This window comes from Poeciliopsis prolifica, unplaced genomic scaffold (assembly GCF_027474105.1).
Source record: "Poeciliopsis prolifica strain line A6 unplaced genomic scaffold, Auburn_PproV2 SCAFFOLD007, whole genome shotgun sequence".
Lineage (NCBI taxonomy): Eukaryota > Metazoa > Chordata > Actinopteri > Cyprinodontiformes > Poeciliidae > Poeciliopsis > Poeciliopsis prolifica.
Genome location: NW_026562382.1, coordinates 15292550 through 15310203, shown reverse-complemented (window position 1 = coordinate 15310203; position 17654 = coordinate 15292550). Strand labels below are relative to the sequence as shown.

The 17654-nt window shown below is 37.4% G+C and overlaps 1 protein-coding gene and 1 long non-coding RNA gene across 2 annotated transcripts in view; both read right to left on the bottom strand.

Annotated features, from left to right (window-relative positions):
* LOC129361075 (ephrin type-A receptor 6-like) overlaps positions 1-14217 on the bottom strand; it is a 164073-nt gene extending 149856 nt beyond the window's left edge. The window contains exons 1-2 of the mRNA XM_055031720.1: positions 13642-14217; positions 224-288 (exon numbers count right to left, since the gene is read on the bottom strand). Of these exons, the coding sequence (XP_054887695.1) occupies positions 224-288; positions 13642-13717 (141 nt within the window). The 5' untranslated portion in view covers positions 13718-14217. The remainder of the gene's footprint in view (positions 1-223; positions 289-13641) is intronic.
* A 2882-nt stretch (positions 14218-17099) lies between these two features.
* LOC129361397 (uncharacterized) overlaps positions 17100-17654 on the bottom strand; it is a 71209-nt gene continuing 70654 nt past the window's right edge. Inside the window, exon 5 of the long non-coding RNA XR_008606142.1 lies at positions 17100-17530. This is a non-coding gene — a long non-coding RNA (uncharacterized LOC129361397). The remainder of the gene's footprint in view (positions 17531-17654) is intronic.

Below are 17654 nucleotides of genomic sequence, written 5' to 3'. Positions count from 1 at the left end.
AAATAAGAAACTTCCTAAGGGACAACAATTCATTATCTACCTCTGAGTTACAGCGTTTCCCATGAGAAAAGAAGACCCTGATGCAAGAGGAAGGAATAAATGAAAGAGGCCACAAAGACAGTTCACATCACTATAAGTGATCTCATTAAAGTTGCAGTGGCTGTGTTTTGAACTAGGCAAACTGTACAGTAAGACCAAAAGCAAACAGAGGCGCTGTTCTTACCCCATTTATTGGATACGTCTTCCATCCCAGCTCTCCAAGCACAGACGTTGTATCCAGCAACACCACTGAAACAGAAAACAAAGAGCGAAAGACAAGACGGTAAGCAATCTGACAGCCCAGAAAAAGACATCGATGTGCAGCGAAATTGAAATAGCAGTCATGAATGTGTTAATGCTGACATTTTTATAAGGACAAAAATTTGATTTTTGGATCAATATAAAGAAGGCTGGCAGCACTTACACTGGGAGCAAAAATTTTTGTCATGTGTGACATATTTTGGGGACAAAATCAGAAATCAGATTCCTGTCAGAAATCTATTCCCACCTCTGCTTTCCACAGCAACAATCTCTTCCTGTGCTGCCTGTTAGTGCAATAAAATAATATAGTTGCATCTGAATTAGCCCTGTTGTGTCATACTGTGTATCTTATCATACCAATGTTTACAGTTAGAAACATTATGACAACCTGCCAAATCAACTGTTAAGTCTTAATTTATGGCCAAAACTGCAGTGACCCATCATGGCATGGATTTCACTGCAGATATGCTTTGGTATCAGGCACCAAAAGGTTAGGAGGAGATCCCTTGAAGATGGACTATTATGTTTCCTTGAAAAGTTTGGGCTTCGGTACTTGGTCTATGAAAAACATGTTTATTACTCTTTTTCTGCACAAACTCACTCTTAGGTAAGAAGATTCTAATCTGACCATTCTGAAAGGAACCTACTTTGTGCTCCTCAAAGAACGAGACATTTTAAGGCCTCTTGTGATCTCAGTCCAAATAAGCTGCAGTTGACCACACTCCACAGCTCAGTGTTTACACTCACATGTGAAAATGGATTCGCAATTGTACAACTGCACATCTTTGAAAAGCAGAAGTGGATCCTCCTGCACAACCAACAAGAATGCATCAAGTGGCTTCCGAATAGTAAGACAACAACCAAACACTTGCTTTTCCAGCAGCCATTGTACAGTGCATCCAATGGTGAACCCAGCTGACCAAAGACGCGGGAGCTCCACTTGGGTTGCTAGTTGACAGGCTAGGCTTTGCTGGGTTTACGAAGTAATGGCACAATGTTACTCAGCAATCAGCAGGTTCTTGAAATGGTTCATTTTCCAGACACCAAAAACCATCAACGTATTGTTTTTTGTTTTATTTTAAGCTCTTGGGCTGTTTTTAGAAGCATTACAGACTGAACTGAAAATATAAAAAATATGCATACATGGGCCCCTTGCTTGCTGTGTGGCTATCCAGTTACATATGCAAAAAATGTGATGCACTGTGTATTTTGACAGATTTCCATCAGAACCAGCATCTGGTGTAATAGACCTCCAACCTTGACTTCCTATCTTCCTAAGACCCTGTTTGATATTTACAGACCCCTGCAGACTGGGAGCAACCCACAAGAACAGCAGGAGAGGAAAATCTCTGACTCAGTTGTCTGGCATCACCAGACGGCCCTTGAAGAAAAACCTGTTCCCTTGGTTTCTAATATACTCCACCTCCCAAACAGGTGCAAAAGGTCAAGTGATAATCAGTGTTCAATTCACAAGACAGTTAAGTGTCATGTTTCTTTGGTTTTTAATATGGATATGGAAAAGAAAGATGCTTTTTATCACCCAATATATTTTTTTGGGTTTTTGCAAAAGCATTATGCCATTTCTGGGTGAAGTTAAACTTTTTGGACAGTTTATAAAAAGAAGACAATGCAGTTCTGGTCTGGAAAATATCACCAACCTTGTCAATATTTTTTCCTGGCTCTCAAGGACAGAAGATTTTAATAATTCAAGAGGAAAGCATTTCTCCTCAAGAAAAGTCATTTACAGTGAAAAGTAGAAGACATGACTTCTTGAATTTACTCTCGGTTAGATGCCAGCATATCCAGTGAACTGATAGAAATGTTTTCCGCGCTCACTTGTGGCAACATTAGGGAATAACCAGGAGACTAAAACCGCAACATATTTTCAAAAAGCATAAATATTAAATGAGGCCCATCTATTCACCTTGTCAAACAAGCCAAGTACACGGTATATGTGACATTACACCTCCAGGATGTCCTAATTATATGTAGGTGTAAGGCAACATGAGGTAGGCATTGAAAATAATATGTTTTCAGGTCAGGCTTGATTGCTTTTAAAAGAAAATAACATTGATATTCACACGAGATCAATACCAACTCTTTTTTTCCCCCAACAAATCAATGTGTATTTTTGTCTTGAAAATGATCGTATGTGTCAGTTTGTCATGAATTTCCACTTACAGCTTTTTAAGTAGACCTCTGAGGCTCGTTATACTAACACATGATTATTAGTGATGGCATTTCCAAAGAAATCTACATAAGCATTATTATGGTGAATGAACTACTTTATAAAAAAAAAGAAGCTCAAGAAACTTGTTTCCATACAAAAATGGCTCTATTTCTGTTAAAGGAAGATGGAAAATTTTCTCTAAGAAATCAGTGATCACCTCTGATTGCACCTGTTTGACAGATTATTCAACGACCTACTCTTGGGTGATAACAAGAAAACTTTGTGCGCCTCCATCGATAACAGACAGCAGAATCTTAAGCTTTGTGGCTGACCAAAGAATCGTTTGCAAATAAAGGAGTAGTGTTGGTTTCTGAAAGGACTTGGAGAGGCCTTCTCTAGTGCATCAAGGACTCAGTTCGCTATTCATTTCGCACAATAGCAGCATCGCTAGTTTGAGCATGCACAAAACTTCTATTGTGAGATTTATGTGGTTCATTACGATAATGGCAGTAGATCTGAGTCTTAGTTTTAGTGTTGAGGAGCTGCGTAGCAGCAGATATAGCTCAACCCATTTTGTGTGGACTGGACTTAACTGTGGTCAAGTGCATACACTTCAAAATACAGCCAGGTTGACCAAAGGAATATTTACAGGTTGCAGAACAAATGTAACATTTGTATAATATTTGTCATCAAAAGTAAATCTATTTAGATATGTGAGGGAGGGAGAAGGAACAATCAGAGAAACATAGACTTTACAATACAGTTGTTCAACAGTCACGGCAAACTAAACAAGAAAACATCGGCGCTCCAGAGCAATAAGTATTGACTTTAAAAGCATCTCTGGAAAAACTTATCGGTTTTTAATTTTATGCAGGATTTGACTGCACTGAGATATGCGAGTTCTGCACCAGATTAAACTTTCTGCATGAAATGGCATCGTTCATGACGCACAACACTGCACAAAGAAGCCCTGACATGCATTGTTTCATGCTGCTCATAAGCTTTTCGTTTCCCTCTCCACGAAAAGGTTAAAACTGATGGTCATGATACAGAATCTTCCCATACATAGGGACATTCCTTAGACTGTGAGGAAACATCCTAATTCAGATCCAATATCTGAAGTGTAGTATTAAGGGCCCTTTTGGCCAGAATTTGGTGTTTGCTTCTACTCTCATTTCTTCTAATATAGTCTTCTTGAATGGTAGTGAAAATCTTAAAAATTATGTAGCGATCTTAGCCTAAGGCATTTCTAAAACAAACCCTAATCCATCAAAAAGTATTTTCAATGTCAGCATTTATAAAATATTTTACTTGTCCATCTTTCATCAAAACAATGGTTCATAAAATAAATATTTCCAAGTTCACTTGTCCAGACTCCCCAGGTGTGTGCTACATGCAAGCATGATATGGTCTGTGTAAATTATTTTATGCTAGGTATAAAAAATAAATGTACACATATTGATTGTCTATAAAGAACATATTCTGATATTAAAGCACTTTTCCAAGACAATATTTTGAATGTTCTCACTGTTCCTCAACCAAACACTTGACATATGCAGGATGGCGAACAGACAAACTGCATAATGGAGTAGAAACCTCTGTTGTGTCCCAGAATGCATTAACATATTAACAGGCCATTTTAATTTATGGGGATAGATTATGGGAACTGAAAAGCTGAGATTATAAACAAGAGTTATAGGGATATAGAAATATCTTCTCCCTAAGTTTTCTATATAACAAAATATAGAGTACCCGAGCTCAGAGGATAAGAACCACCCACGGTGGGTGAGAAGGGAATATATATATATATATATATATATATATATATATATATACAGAGCAGAAAAAGGGATCCAATCATAGTCTAAAAAGAACAAAATGAACATATGAAAGATCTGAAGTGACCTTCAGAGGATTGATTAAAAAACAAGATCAATATAATCTAAAACTGAGAAATTTACAATTTAAAACCAGCCATAGATGATATGAATAATTATTTGCAATGCAGTTTTCATGTTCTTGATTATTGAACAGTTAAATTACATTTTAGAACCAAACCTTTTGTCAACAAGTTTTATTTTTTTTTATTTTTTTTTTTTTACATTTAGTCTTCTTACAGAGGCATTCTTAATAATAAAAAAACATAAAGCATGAGCAACAGAGGATATTTATGTAGCACAGATTTAACCAGAAACTGAACGATTTCTTTGGAACACAACTGAGAGCTTTTAATGACTCATGCTGTGTTAGAGCAGCATGAGATTAGGTGGAGAAAATGGACATTGATCTATATGAAATTGCAACAGATTATTCTATTGATTGACTGTCCTGTCCAGTGTAGAAAGAACAGACTTCATGCTGATTGTTTTATCCTCCAGCCACAGCCTCTCTGTAATACAAGTTTAATATTTCCTGTGTCGGCTGGTTGTTCCAGCATCTCTGCGTCTCTTTCTCCCCAACTGATGACAGGTCTGTGCCCTGTCTGCATCACTGGTCGGCTGCAGGACCAGTTGACCCTGCCAGTGCTGGTAATGGATACCATTAGACTACTGTGGTCAGATAACCAGCTTAGTTATTCAGTTATTTGGAAAAAGACCAAATTTCTTATATTAAGCCATGATAGACACCAGGATAAGATTACTTCTACTTATAAAGTAAACTTCGCTACAGAGAGAAAGTGACTGTAAGCTGCTGTGACCTGAAAGGATAGAGATCACTTCTGATTTGGAGCTAGAAAGCTGCAGTATGGAAGACATTGAGCTTCCTGGGGTAATTTGAGAACAGATACCCAGTAGTGGCTTTCTATAAGAGCAATAGACGTATATACAAACTACCACAGGTGATCCACTCTGTGACATGGATTGCTCTCATGTTACTCATAATCACAATGAATAACTGTCACAAAAAAAGAATCTGCAGAAGAGTGTTTAATTAAAATCATAACCTGCATAGTTGGTCTTCTCTACTTATAACACCGCAAAAGTGCAAGGAAACAGCATTGACCATTGAGATCTTTATGCCAATGTCTTACATTAATTACTAGCTTTAGAGTCTGATCTCAAAAATTTACTTTTTGAACTTTCCACATAACACTGACAGGATATTACTATTTTTCAAAAAGAAACTTCACTAATGAAGTGAATCATTAGTCATTAGCAAACTCATTGCAATACTTATTTGCTTAGTCTTTGCCTTAGCTATTGAAACTATAGGTCACAGGAATTAATAGTATGTTTAAAATTCATTAACAGTAGCTGTGAAGATAATGACATTTTCAGATACAAGTCAAGATTTAACTTATTTTTTATTATTTTTTTACATAATTGTAAGTTATCTTTGTTGCGTAGCAATTTTCTTGAGATTGCTCTATTTAATTTTTGGTTTGAAATTGTACAAATATGAACATTTTCTTTTCAACTTTAGGAACGCACATGATAGCTTACGAGAAGGGAAGACAGTCTTACTCCCTTTGTGGATTCTACAGAATTTGATCTTGTATGTCATCATTTTCTGAAACAATTAAATTATTTAAGACCATTAAGTTATGGAGGAACATCTCCAGCAAATCTTTCATAAAGGTCAAATAATTTTGCACTTACAATTAGTCAGTATGTTGAGTTAAGCTCCAAGATTTTCTGCCAAACAATAGTGAAATAAAGGCTGTTGTTTGGCAGATTGGTTCAATATTCAGTCAGACATGCTGCGCTTGTCAACATCCTCCCGATGAATATTATTGGTGTGAATTCCTGCGTTGTGAGCTTCTCAGTAAGATGGCATATTCTTTTTAAAAGTTGACATCAATTTTCATTGATAGTGGACTAACATAACTCAAAAAACAAACTTTTTTTAAAAAGAAAAAAAAGTCAGTTTGAATCTTTCCATGAGCACATCTTCATGAACATGCACCTGGTTGGTCGTGTATATATTTGGGTCCTGTGAACATTACCAGTGTAGCCTAAAACTGCCTGCATGTAAATATCCATCCATCCATTTTCCCACTACATAAGAGTTATCTTTGGGCAAGGCACCCATAAGACCCTGCCTGGAGCTGCAGGTCCCCTGGGACTTCCTCTAGTTGGATATAAATAGAACGGGTGCTGGCCAGCCCATAAATATATGAAGCCCAAGTCGAATGATGACATCTCCTGTCCGGTCCACACCCCTCACAGGCCACACAAACACCCCGAAATAGCTATACTGTTCCTGCAAATGTGGCTTATCAAAGTCTTACTTTATGTAAATGTGAACTAGAGCAGTATTTCAGTGTTCAGAAATCAGTAGTGAACGCTATCGACAGATGTGTACGTCACTTCCTTTCTATCTGGAACAGAAGCCTCAACGAGGCCCATTCTTCTTATTTTGTTTCTTTTAAATGTGACACTTATAATGCACGTAGCTGTATACTACTAAAAAATTATTGTAACCCACATTTACAGCTGATAACATTAACTTTTTGTTTGCAACATGCTCATTCCGTTAAGCAGCAAACGTGATGCCATGTTGAAACACAAACAGCAACATTTGATGAACAGACACTTGTGGAAATTGATTCTGGCAAGTGTTTCACTGTGGATTGCACATTGTCATTTAGCGGTGTAAACAAAGCACTGGGCTCTCAACAGATGAAAAGATGATATGCTGTGAAATTGAAAACTATCCATAACAGAGGGAGTCTGACAAGCATGACAGAATTTTCAACACACTCTCTCTCTGATCACTGTGATAAAACAAAACAAAAAAAGATGCATCCAACAACGTAATAAAGGACAAGAAAAGAAAACCATGTAATGTGGCTGATTTCAGAATGAGGTGTGTTTAAGCTAAACATGCAAAGGGGACTAATGGGTAAAAAGTCAATAATTAAATACTTAACCATGACTGATCATCATTTAGTGTCCAGTCACCATATGTGACAGTAATGTCGACCACTGATGTCATCACCCGGTAGCCGTCATAGCATGAGTTGTTGAAAGAAGGCATGAACTGTTGAGGCTGTTAGTCATTCTGTCTAGTATTGAATTTGTAATTATTTCCTAAATTAGCATTTTAAAGGGGAGATTCTGATGATAAATTGAAGTGGGCAGGTCTCATAGTGTGTCAGAATAATTTTCTTTCATCTTGGATGAAGAATCAATAGAAGAACCCTTTAATTTTGAAGATGTATCAGGGTGAATTAGCAATGCGTATAAAGAGATCCATGGATCTGAGAACTGCACATGCACCTGGTTTGGTATATTTCTGCAACTGCTTCTGAAACCAGTATTTAAATATAAAGATATAAAAAAAAGATGCTTACACAACTAGAATAACTAACGCCAAGTTTCCCCCCCAAAAAATTGTGGTTTGGAAACAGAAACCTGCATTTTACCATCACTAGATGATTTACATCTGCACTTTTGCAAACAGCTGTACTCAAATCACAGCTTACAGTTTCTGTGAGAGAAAAGCATCCAAATGCATTTTAATACTAGTCATGAATAGTTTTAAAAGGCAAATTAGGTACAAAGCATGGCATGTTTTTATTTTTTCTGTTTGAATTCTGACTAAATATGCTAAAGCATCAAATGATATAGTAAACATATCCACACAATTCACTTGAAAGTGCTCAGATTTGTTCAGGTGCAGTGTGCCTTGTAATAGTTCGCAAAAGTAGCTAGCAGCAAATAAGTAATGAATATAACTAAGTTCGATTTTTGGCGTGTATATGTGTTTCTCTTGTCTTTCCCTGCACCTTTACATAAAAAAGGTTTAGACTCCAGTTGTGTGCAACTAAATCTCAGCACATACAGCTGCTCTGTGAAGGCTTGACGTTTTTGGGAAAACATTTGTGAACAAACAGCACCATGAGAGAGATGTTGAGAGGTTTAACGAGGATGTTGAAACATTCCCTGCTTCAAATAATATCCAAAAAGATTTTGGGATAACGGTAAACCTACCAAAACCACCCACTTAATCAATAATGAGAAACGCAGAAAAGATGCTTGTGGGGAAACTGCAGATTTCTAAGACTCAGGTGGGAGAATTGATCAGCAGGATAATCATTAGTTCATTCCCCAATCTTGACCTTTCAAAAAATAAAATAGCAGCAGCAACGGAATTATTGTAGAAGAAAGACAAAAACACTGTGAATGCAGTTTGACACAAGCCATGTGGAGCACACAAAACAAGTGAAAGGAAATGCTCTCCTCAGAGCAGTAACCACTTCCTGCATGCAAAATGCAGTTTGTGGCAGAAAAACTAATGCTTAATATGAAAAGTAAAACATGGTGGGGGCGGCATTATGCTGTGGAGTCACTTTTCTTCAGCAGAAACAGGAAAACTGTTCTGAGTTAACAGGAAAATGGATAAAAAGAACATAGTTCAGTCCCACAAGAAAAACTGTAAGAGAATGGAAAAGACTTGATATTAAGACATAGCATAGTATTTTCCTTCCAACAGAAAAATTACATTTCAATCAATCAAGTTTATTTGTAAAGCACATTTTAGCAATGAAGCAGTTCAAAATGCTTTACATCATAAATACATAGCCACACTCCAACCCCGAGGGCTGGTGTCCAAGTCTTACACACCTGCATCAAAGAACTGAATTACCTTTTTATGCACTTACGTTCAACAAAGTCATGGCAAAAACCAAATTATGTGACTCAGATGTGTTGACAGACAGACATGTCTAAAAGTTGCAGGAGGCCAGACCCAAGGACTGGAGTTTGACATGTGTGGCTAAGATTTGACAAGTGTTAAAGGAGAGGTATTATGTATTCTCCAGGCACATAAGTGACATTTAACAGCATAATAGGGTAACTATGTTACCTTCAGTTTTAATAAAATCATTGTACACATCACACATAACTTAAAAGAAATTTGACTTTGCAATTTTATGACTTGAAATTAGCCTCTATCTCTTTAAATAGTGTGTGCTCTTTCCAGCACTCCACCTTCAGCACATGATCTCAAAAAGGCTACTCCATTATGCCATCATCAACCATGCTTGGTAACATTGGACTGAGTAGTTTTCATGAGATCAGCAGATGTGCATTTGCAGCAGGAGTTTTCTAATTGCTGCTGCCAGTCGTCTGGTGGAGCTGAGTGGGGAAGGTGTACCATCCATCCGCTTTAAAATGTGCGTCTCCTACAATCCCAGTCCATATTTTTTTAAGCGTGGGGAGATGTTTGCATCGCAATGTCATTGGCTGAGAGGCAGGACCCTGCTTGCACACTCATACCCCAGGACAATTTAGAGACCAATCTGAACCCATGTAAACCTCTGTGGTGCAACAGCGCTACACCACAATGCAGGCGTTATATATCAGATCACAAGTGGAAACACTAAACTTGTTTTATCAAGACGTCAATAATAAAAGGTTGAGGACAGCAAACAAGTCAGCGACGAATAAAGAAAATAAAGATTTGTCAAAAAAAAAGAATTATTTTGTGTGTCTTTAAGGACTAACACAAAAAGCCAGACAACCTTCAACAGAATGTAATCAGTTTAGAATAGCAAATTAACCTTAAAGGCAGGAGTCTGGTGAAAAAGACAGAAACTGAAGAAATGTCGATTTCGGTCTTTTATTAAGCACCATTTCTTCATTTGTTGGAAAATGTAAGGGGACATCATTGGAGAAAAGCAGAAAAATTTTAATATTTTAAAATATTCTATCCTACAAGATAAAACAGAGAAAGAGTTGCAAAAAAAGCAATTGCTGCTTTAAAAGTTATAGTAAGAAATAATTGTGGAAGTGTGTTGTCACAATCTCCATCCAGCTCCAAGAAACACAAAAGAGAGTGAACAATGTTCTTTTGTGTCTTACATTTTAGAGAATTAGGATGACTCTTGGTTCATGCTCATTCCACACAAAACTTTCTTCACAAAAAGAAAACAATAAAAAAGACTTTCTGGAGTAAGAAGGAGCAGCCAAAGCAGAAAATAAAACAGCATGAGCACACAAACTTGACGAAGGCGCCCCCCCAGCTGACCAGCAACATAATAAATGGCTACTTTTGCAAAGCTGACTACAGCACCACTATGTTCCTCCAAGTTCAAATCAATAAAAATAAAACACCAGCGACAAAAGCAAAGTTTTGCAAGAAAATAAACAACCCTTCAAAATGTGTTTACTGTTCCAAAAGACTCAGCGTTATTCTACCACTGTTTATTAAACTAGATGTTATGACAAAGGCGCAGATTTTGCTGTAGTTGATTTCTACAAAGTAAAAATAAATTATGAAAACAGTGGAATCACTAATAATTTTTCTTCAATGTAGTGACAGCCACTTGCTGATACGGACCATACAAATATATAAACCAGCATATTCACGAAGTGAAAGTTGCAGAGTTACCACTTTCAGTCTGATGTGGATTTGCGGGTTGATTGATTTTCTTTGACTCCATGCTAATTGTGAATATCTCCTTTGTGTGGTGATGGTTATAGCTGTACTCAGCTAGACCAGGCTTTGTAAGAGCAAAAGCTTTAATCAGCCATCGGCATAAATCAATGCAGAGAGGTGAATAATTATTTGTGTGTTGCTTTCCCAGCTAGATCAATGCATATTTGAAGAACAGCTAGTATGTAATTGCAAACAGCATTTACTTATTTTTTTTTACTCATTCAAACATTTGTTCTCATGCAGAGAACTTACTTGAGGAGGACGACTAACTGGATGTGCAAAAGCTCTAAAAACAAGCACACAAACTATGTTGTTTATCTCCAAATTTAGCTCAAGTTATTGAAAATAACAAATAATTTGGCAAAACAGACGCAAGATTACAGCAATCACTATTACTACTGACTTAGCAAGATGACAAACTGGTAAACACCGATGTGAAGAGGAGATCTGTTAGTGGGCAGCACATAGGCTTGTTCAGTCTTGAGTGAGTAGAGCTTTGTTAATAACCGTCTGCAGTCCCTGCTGGGTTCAGGTGACGGATTTGTTGTTCCGTCAGGAAGCACACGAGCAAGAAGCAAGAAGTGATTGGATTTTATTGTTCTTCCAGCAGCCAACATGCGACCATTTTGCCAGTGAAATCCTCAATCTCTGTAGTTCAACTTGTCTTTTTCAGAAAGTACGGATCAAAAAGCACTGATCTCTGCTACTGTGTGATGGAGTTGGGCTCCGTCCCCAACCTACAGACTAAACACAGTCAATACTGTTGCAGAGCAAGTAAGACATGTGTTCTAGAGGTTCTTCAAAGAAGTGGGAAAAAAAAACAAACTTTTTCTCAGTTTTGAAGTCAAATGTTTCTCCCAAATTTTGCCAAAGAAGTCACAAAACCATAACACATCATACAGTACTAAAGTGACCAGGATTTTCTCCAACATAGAATAACCAGGTGGGAATCATTTCCCAATTATTGCTGCACACAGCTGTTCAGCTGGCTGAAAGATAACCTAAGTAACCATGCGTCACTTAAAAAACCCCAAAACCCTAACGATACTAACATAACTATAACTAAATTTTATTAATATTATTTTATTTATTTGGACAGCAGCAAAACTGTTTTTTTAAGTGAACTGTATTATGCATTTTTATTCAAATTGTCCTTGTAAATATGGTGATACTATAAAACAGAAATTTATAAAAGCACAGGGCAAAAATCAGAACAGGCCCAGGACATAACAGCCCAGCAGGGGTGGGTGTGTCAAGAATGAGTCTAAAAATAAACCATCAATTACAGATTTATGGATAGATCACTTTGACAATTGAAATTCTTTCTCATTTAAAGCAGACCTGTTTTTAGGATTTTAAAGAACTTCCAAATGAAACTAGTCATATTTCATGCTACCGCAACCTCAGCTGTCTTTTTCCAAACTGGACTGCAAAACCCAAATGAATGAGATTAAAACATTTTCCAAGTATTCTTTACTGCGATACAATTTAAGTCACAACATTAACATAGATGTCACAAATTAAAATTCAAGCACAAAATTTAGCTGTGCTTGTGTTCCGTCAAGTTATTTCTTGTTTTGAAACTCTGTCCATTAATATGAGTTTGAGCTTTTTCTGCTTTTCCTCTGAGCCACACCGCTTTGTGTTGGACAGCGACTACAATTGTGCCACTCGAGGTCTCGTACCAGTCAATATGAAGGACTAAACTACAGCTGAAAGCAGACATGAGTTCAATCATTCAATCTGCGGCGCAGAAAAACACACAGTGAGGCTGTTATGTAGCAGCTGTCTGGGAGAACAGGGAGTAGCATCGCTCTTATTGAACACAGAGAACAATAAAATATAACCTGGGGGGCAGATCCCACAGTGCTCCCTCCACACAATCAATACGACTATTTTAAGCCGTTCTGATGCAGCAGGCTGTGTGTGTTTGTGTGTGTCTGGAAGGTGGGGGGTAAATATGCAGGGACACACACAAAGACACACATGTGGTCCCACTTTTGATACTTTATGAAAAAGTAAATTAAGAATCTGCTGGTTCCTATATTTGTTTGCTCGTGTCCATGTAAATGAATGCTCTGTGAACAAATTGAGTGGACTTGATTCTATAAAAGTGACACATTGAAGTCCGCTCTCATACACTCAAAGAAACTTACACAGGTCTCCTACTTAATGATTTGATCTTTTAGCAGTCCCCCATATATGTGTCTGTGTAAGGTAGAATCTTTGAGTAAAATTATTTCATTTAATTTCAAAAAAAGTGAAGTAATTTCTCACTTCCTCAAGGAATATCTGCAGGGAATCCATCCTTATGGGCTTATGATCTTCTCTCCATTTATATTTAAATTTCCACATGATGCATTTCTGTGCAGACCACCAAGATTTGAATAATTATGCTTAAAATGAGGATGTCTTAATAGTTTTCGTAGGTTCAAATGCAACTGCAATATTTAATTCAAATATAAACTATAGCACAGGAAAAGTCAAATCATTCAATTTATTTTGTTCGCTGACATTTTCTTTAGCTCTTTAGAGTCTTTGTAAAGTCTGTATGCGTTGCACGACTTTTGTGATGACTTTGTTTCATGTCAGGCTGCGATTGCATCATGATGAGAATTTTCTGCTAAGCAGTAAATAAAAAAAACAAACACAAAAATATATATATCTAAATATCCACAACTTCCGAAAAACATCCGCTGTAGTTCAACTGAACCATATGTCCAAAAGTACAACAGGACAGAATCTAACCCCGGTGACCCCGCGGGGATCGCAGTGCGCCGTCTTACCTTGGTTGCAGCGGCTGAAACGACTGATCGTAATTCCAAGAAAGAGTGAAACGAAGAATCTGTTTCCAAAAGTCATGTCTGCGGCAGTATTTGCCGGCGGCTTTACTTCTTGTTTGATCAGCGACGAAGCGCTCTGGGTCCGCTCCGGTCCACCGGTTCTGGTCCTTATAATTGATCCCGTGTGGAGCGAGCGGCCGCGCGCTGGAACAAGAGGTGGCTCATCCTTTTCACCTGGCGGCTGCCGCAGCTCCGTCGCTAAATGGACAGCTGTTGGATGGAGTCCCAAAAATACTTGAAGTGAACTCGGACCTTCTGACAGGGCTGAAAACACTTCGCTAATAAAACAAACTTTGCAGATTCTAAACGGACTTCACCCTCCACCTTCTTTGGCGTTTCGAAATGGCCATTAAAGCGCGTAGAGTCGTGACAGGCTGGAGACACCGTGTGTTTGAAGAACGCGGTGCGGACTGCCAGCTCCGGCTGCAGCTCCAGCTCGGTCCGCTGCTGCAGAGAGACGGTGAAAGGTGAACGGAGGAATGATTGGGATGCAGCGGAACAGCAGCAACAGCGGAGGCGATGCTGTGGGACTGCGCGCATCTGTGCAGGATGCTCGGCACTAGAGGGGGTTAGCTGACAAGGCAACGAGATGTGCGTTTGTGTTTGTGTGTGCGCGCGTTCGTCTCATTGGTTCTTAAGCTGAGCTTCCTGAAGACTGGTAAATGTTAAACATGACCCCCCATTTTGATGTAATGTAATAACACATTAAACTGGCCAATGTAAATCTGGTGAAAAGTTCTTGGGATGCACTCTGACATCTGGATCTCTCGCTAAGTTGTCACATGCATTGATTTGCTTTAGCTTATTTTGGACGTTTAGAGCTGGAAAGTGTTTTAAAAAATCACTTTCGCTGCTGGCAACTTTAAAGTTGAAAGACAGAGTTAAAAACATAAATTTGGTTGGTTGTATTTTGTTAATCTTTGTTTTCAGTTTTGGGTTTTATTTTGTTAAATGCTTTATTTTTCTTGTTTTTACTTCAATCTTCATTTAATGATGCCGCCCAACTACCACACCTGTCATGCGTTAATCATTTGCGCCTGCAGAGCTCCAATAGCTTTAGATGTTGCCATCTGTCATGTAACGGGTCTTTCTACCTTTGCAACAACTAAAAAAACGACTTACTTACTCCTCTGCAGAACTGGGTCCCTGTATACACACTGCTGATGCACAGATTTTAATTACATTCAATATTTGAAGATTTACATAATAGTTCCACTCTTTGATTGGACACAGATGTGTCATAGTTTTGGAACACCAGGTGTCCCAGTCAAAACATAAAAAGTATTCATGTAATTTTTAAAAAATTGATTCATTTGTAAAAAAAAAACTGTTGTGCCATATACAGGTTAAGTAAAATAAATGCACATAATGTGGGTTATAAGGTTCAAAACATAAATTAAATATAGTCTGAGCTTATATTTCAGTGGAAGGGAATCACTGACAAATTATATACTTAATGATTAATAGATGAACTTTTTTTTAAATCAAAACATGTTTCAGTTTTTCTCGATCTGATAACATTTCTCTTTTCATGTTAAGATGTTACATCCATTATTTCAAGTGCTCTACTTGTCTTGAGAACTTAAAAGGGAAATGGTCATCAAGTATCCATCTTGATGGAAATGTCAGTTGTTAGTTTCCTGTTTTATAATGTAGGGTTATATATATTTATAACATTAATGATTGCATACTGAACATGTCGGCTGGTCTGCTGTATTTTTTAAAACATACAGCAGAGTTCAAATTTGTGTTTTTTAAGAAACAATGTTCAAAATTCCTAAAAGAAAAAAAAAAGATTTGTTTGCACACATTCTACTGCAGTGGGAACACTGCACATTTTATTACAAATCAAAACATACAGAAAATATATTTTCACTCTGAAGTGAGGAAACAAAATACAAGGTTCTTTAAAAAGTACCATCAGCATTTTTGTCTTCCAAACTCAGTGTATAAACTGAAAAAGACAATGGTTTAAGAATTATTTTTTTGTGAATTACTGAGCTGATATTTAGATGTAGAACCATCGTGGCAGAGATCAACTTCACGTGTTTCATGGAGTCAATTAGTATATGCCATGTTCTCCAGCCTTGGACGATTTGACTGCATTCCACAATTTCTATTCATTTTGGGTCAAATGTTTAATAAACCCACAAATTGTCCTTTGGATTAAGGTCCGAAGATGAGGCTGGCCTCTTCATCACATTATTCTTGTTGGCTGGAAACCCAGACGCTGCTGATTTGGGAGAGTGTTCGCAGACTTTCATCTTGTTGAAACATTAATTTTATGAGTGTGTCATTGTTGGTATGAGTATATCGGGTGTTTTGATGTATTGAGATTGATTAATTATCCATGACATGGAATGTTATTTTCCATTTTAGATATTTCAGCTGTAGTTCACTTTTTACCCCAAATAACATTCCTAAGGTCTTGAATTTATGTTTAACTGAGTCAATTTGACTGTAAATTGTATGTTAACAACTCTCAGGAATCCATTGAAATTCTTTATTTACATGAGACCAATAAAGTCCATTTGAAATTAACATTGCAAAAATTCGTGAACAGCTTTTTGCATTCTTCTATTGCGATTTTGACAGTTTAGCTTTGGGAATGGCCTCCTTGCCATCACCCTAATCTAGAGCTTCCTTCACATATTCTATGCCAAATTCAAACCTGGATTCTGGTTGGGCCACAGACTCTTAATCATACAAAGCCTTTTGGTAAAATAGAAAATAAACATAACTGCTGTGAGTAACTGTAAACTGAAAGACATGATGCCTGGAACAACCTTTGCTCAGATCTTCAGACAGGAACTGCCTTTATCCTTTAATGAAAATCACTAGTTTGACGACTGATTTTCAATAATAGAATGAATTACCTCACTGATAGAACGGCATACTCCTTTTAACTAATCATTTATTTACACTTAATCGCTAACAGGTGTGTGGGTTAGTTTTCTATTACTTTACCAAGAAAATGGATTTAACTGATAAGTGATTTTGCACTCATTTTATTTTAAACTCAAAAGAAAAGACAGATTGTAGTTTCTCTCCTCGACTTACATTTTCTAAGTCTGTGGATGAGGGCTTTTGCAGAAGAGCATGTCAACTGTCTTTGACATAATCAACTGCAAGCAGCATCTGTTGAGCCCCTCTGTAAACAGTTGGCATATGTTAACTGACTTACAATAAAACTGCTGAAAAGATTACAAGCATAAACCAAATAAAACTCCAATCAACTTGACTGTTAATAAATTAGCATCATAGCAGAACTGGCACACCAATTCTATCTTCATTTTTAACTTCCTGCCAGTAAAGCAAATTAAATATGTTAGAACTGGGGTGAGCTAACAAAAATATGTCAAAACATTTTGTCATGCAATGAATATTTAAATGGTGGAACATATAACTATAGACTGAAAAGAGGGATTTACACATTATTTAAAGTTTTTTTTAAATAAAATATTTTCAAGTTCCTCTGATATAGACAAGTTTCTTTATTACAAACCCAGATGAATGTTTCCATAGACTATAATTATGCTTTCATGAAAAGTATTCTGTCACATAACAGAACATCCACCTGTGGAGATGTGAATCAGTCATTCCACGTTGAACAGATTTATCTGAAAAACCTATAGTTTATATTCATCCTTTGTTGTGCAGCAGTGCGGTGCCAACATGCCAATGTCAGCCAAGATTAGTGAAGGTCTTCTTCTCGTCTTCATGGACATCTCATTGAGTGAGTAAGCAAACCCTCCTCACTTTGACCCGGTTAAACAAAGCAATGCTGGCTGCTGAGATGAAGCCCAGTCAATCAAGATGTAGGAACAGCTTCCTGTCAGCAGAGAGGAGGTAAATACATCAACATCACAGTCCGTCACCATCACTTAGCTGCCAGCCAATCACCAAACAATGCTGAGCAGCTGCCAACAACTTTTCGTGGCACATTGTGTAAACAC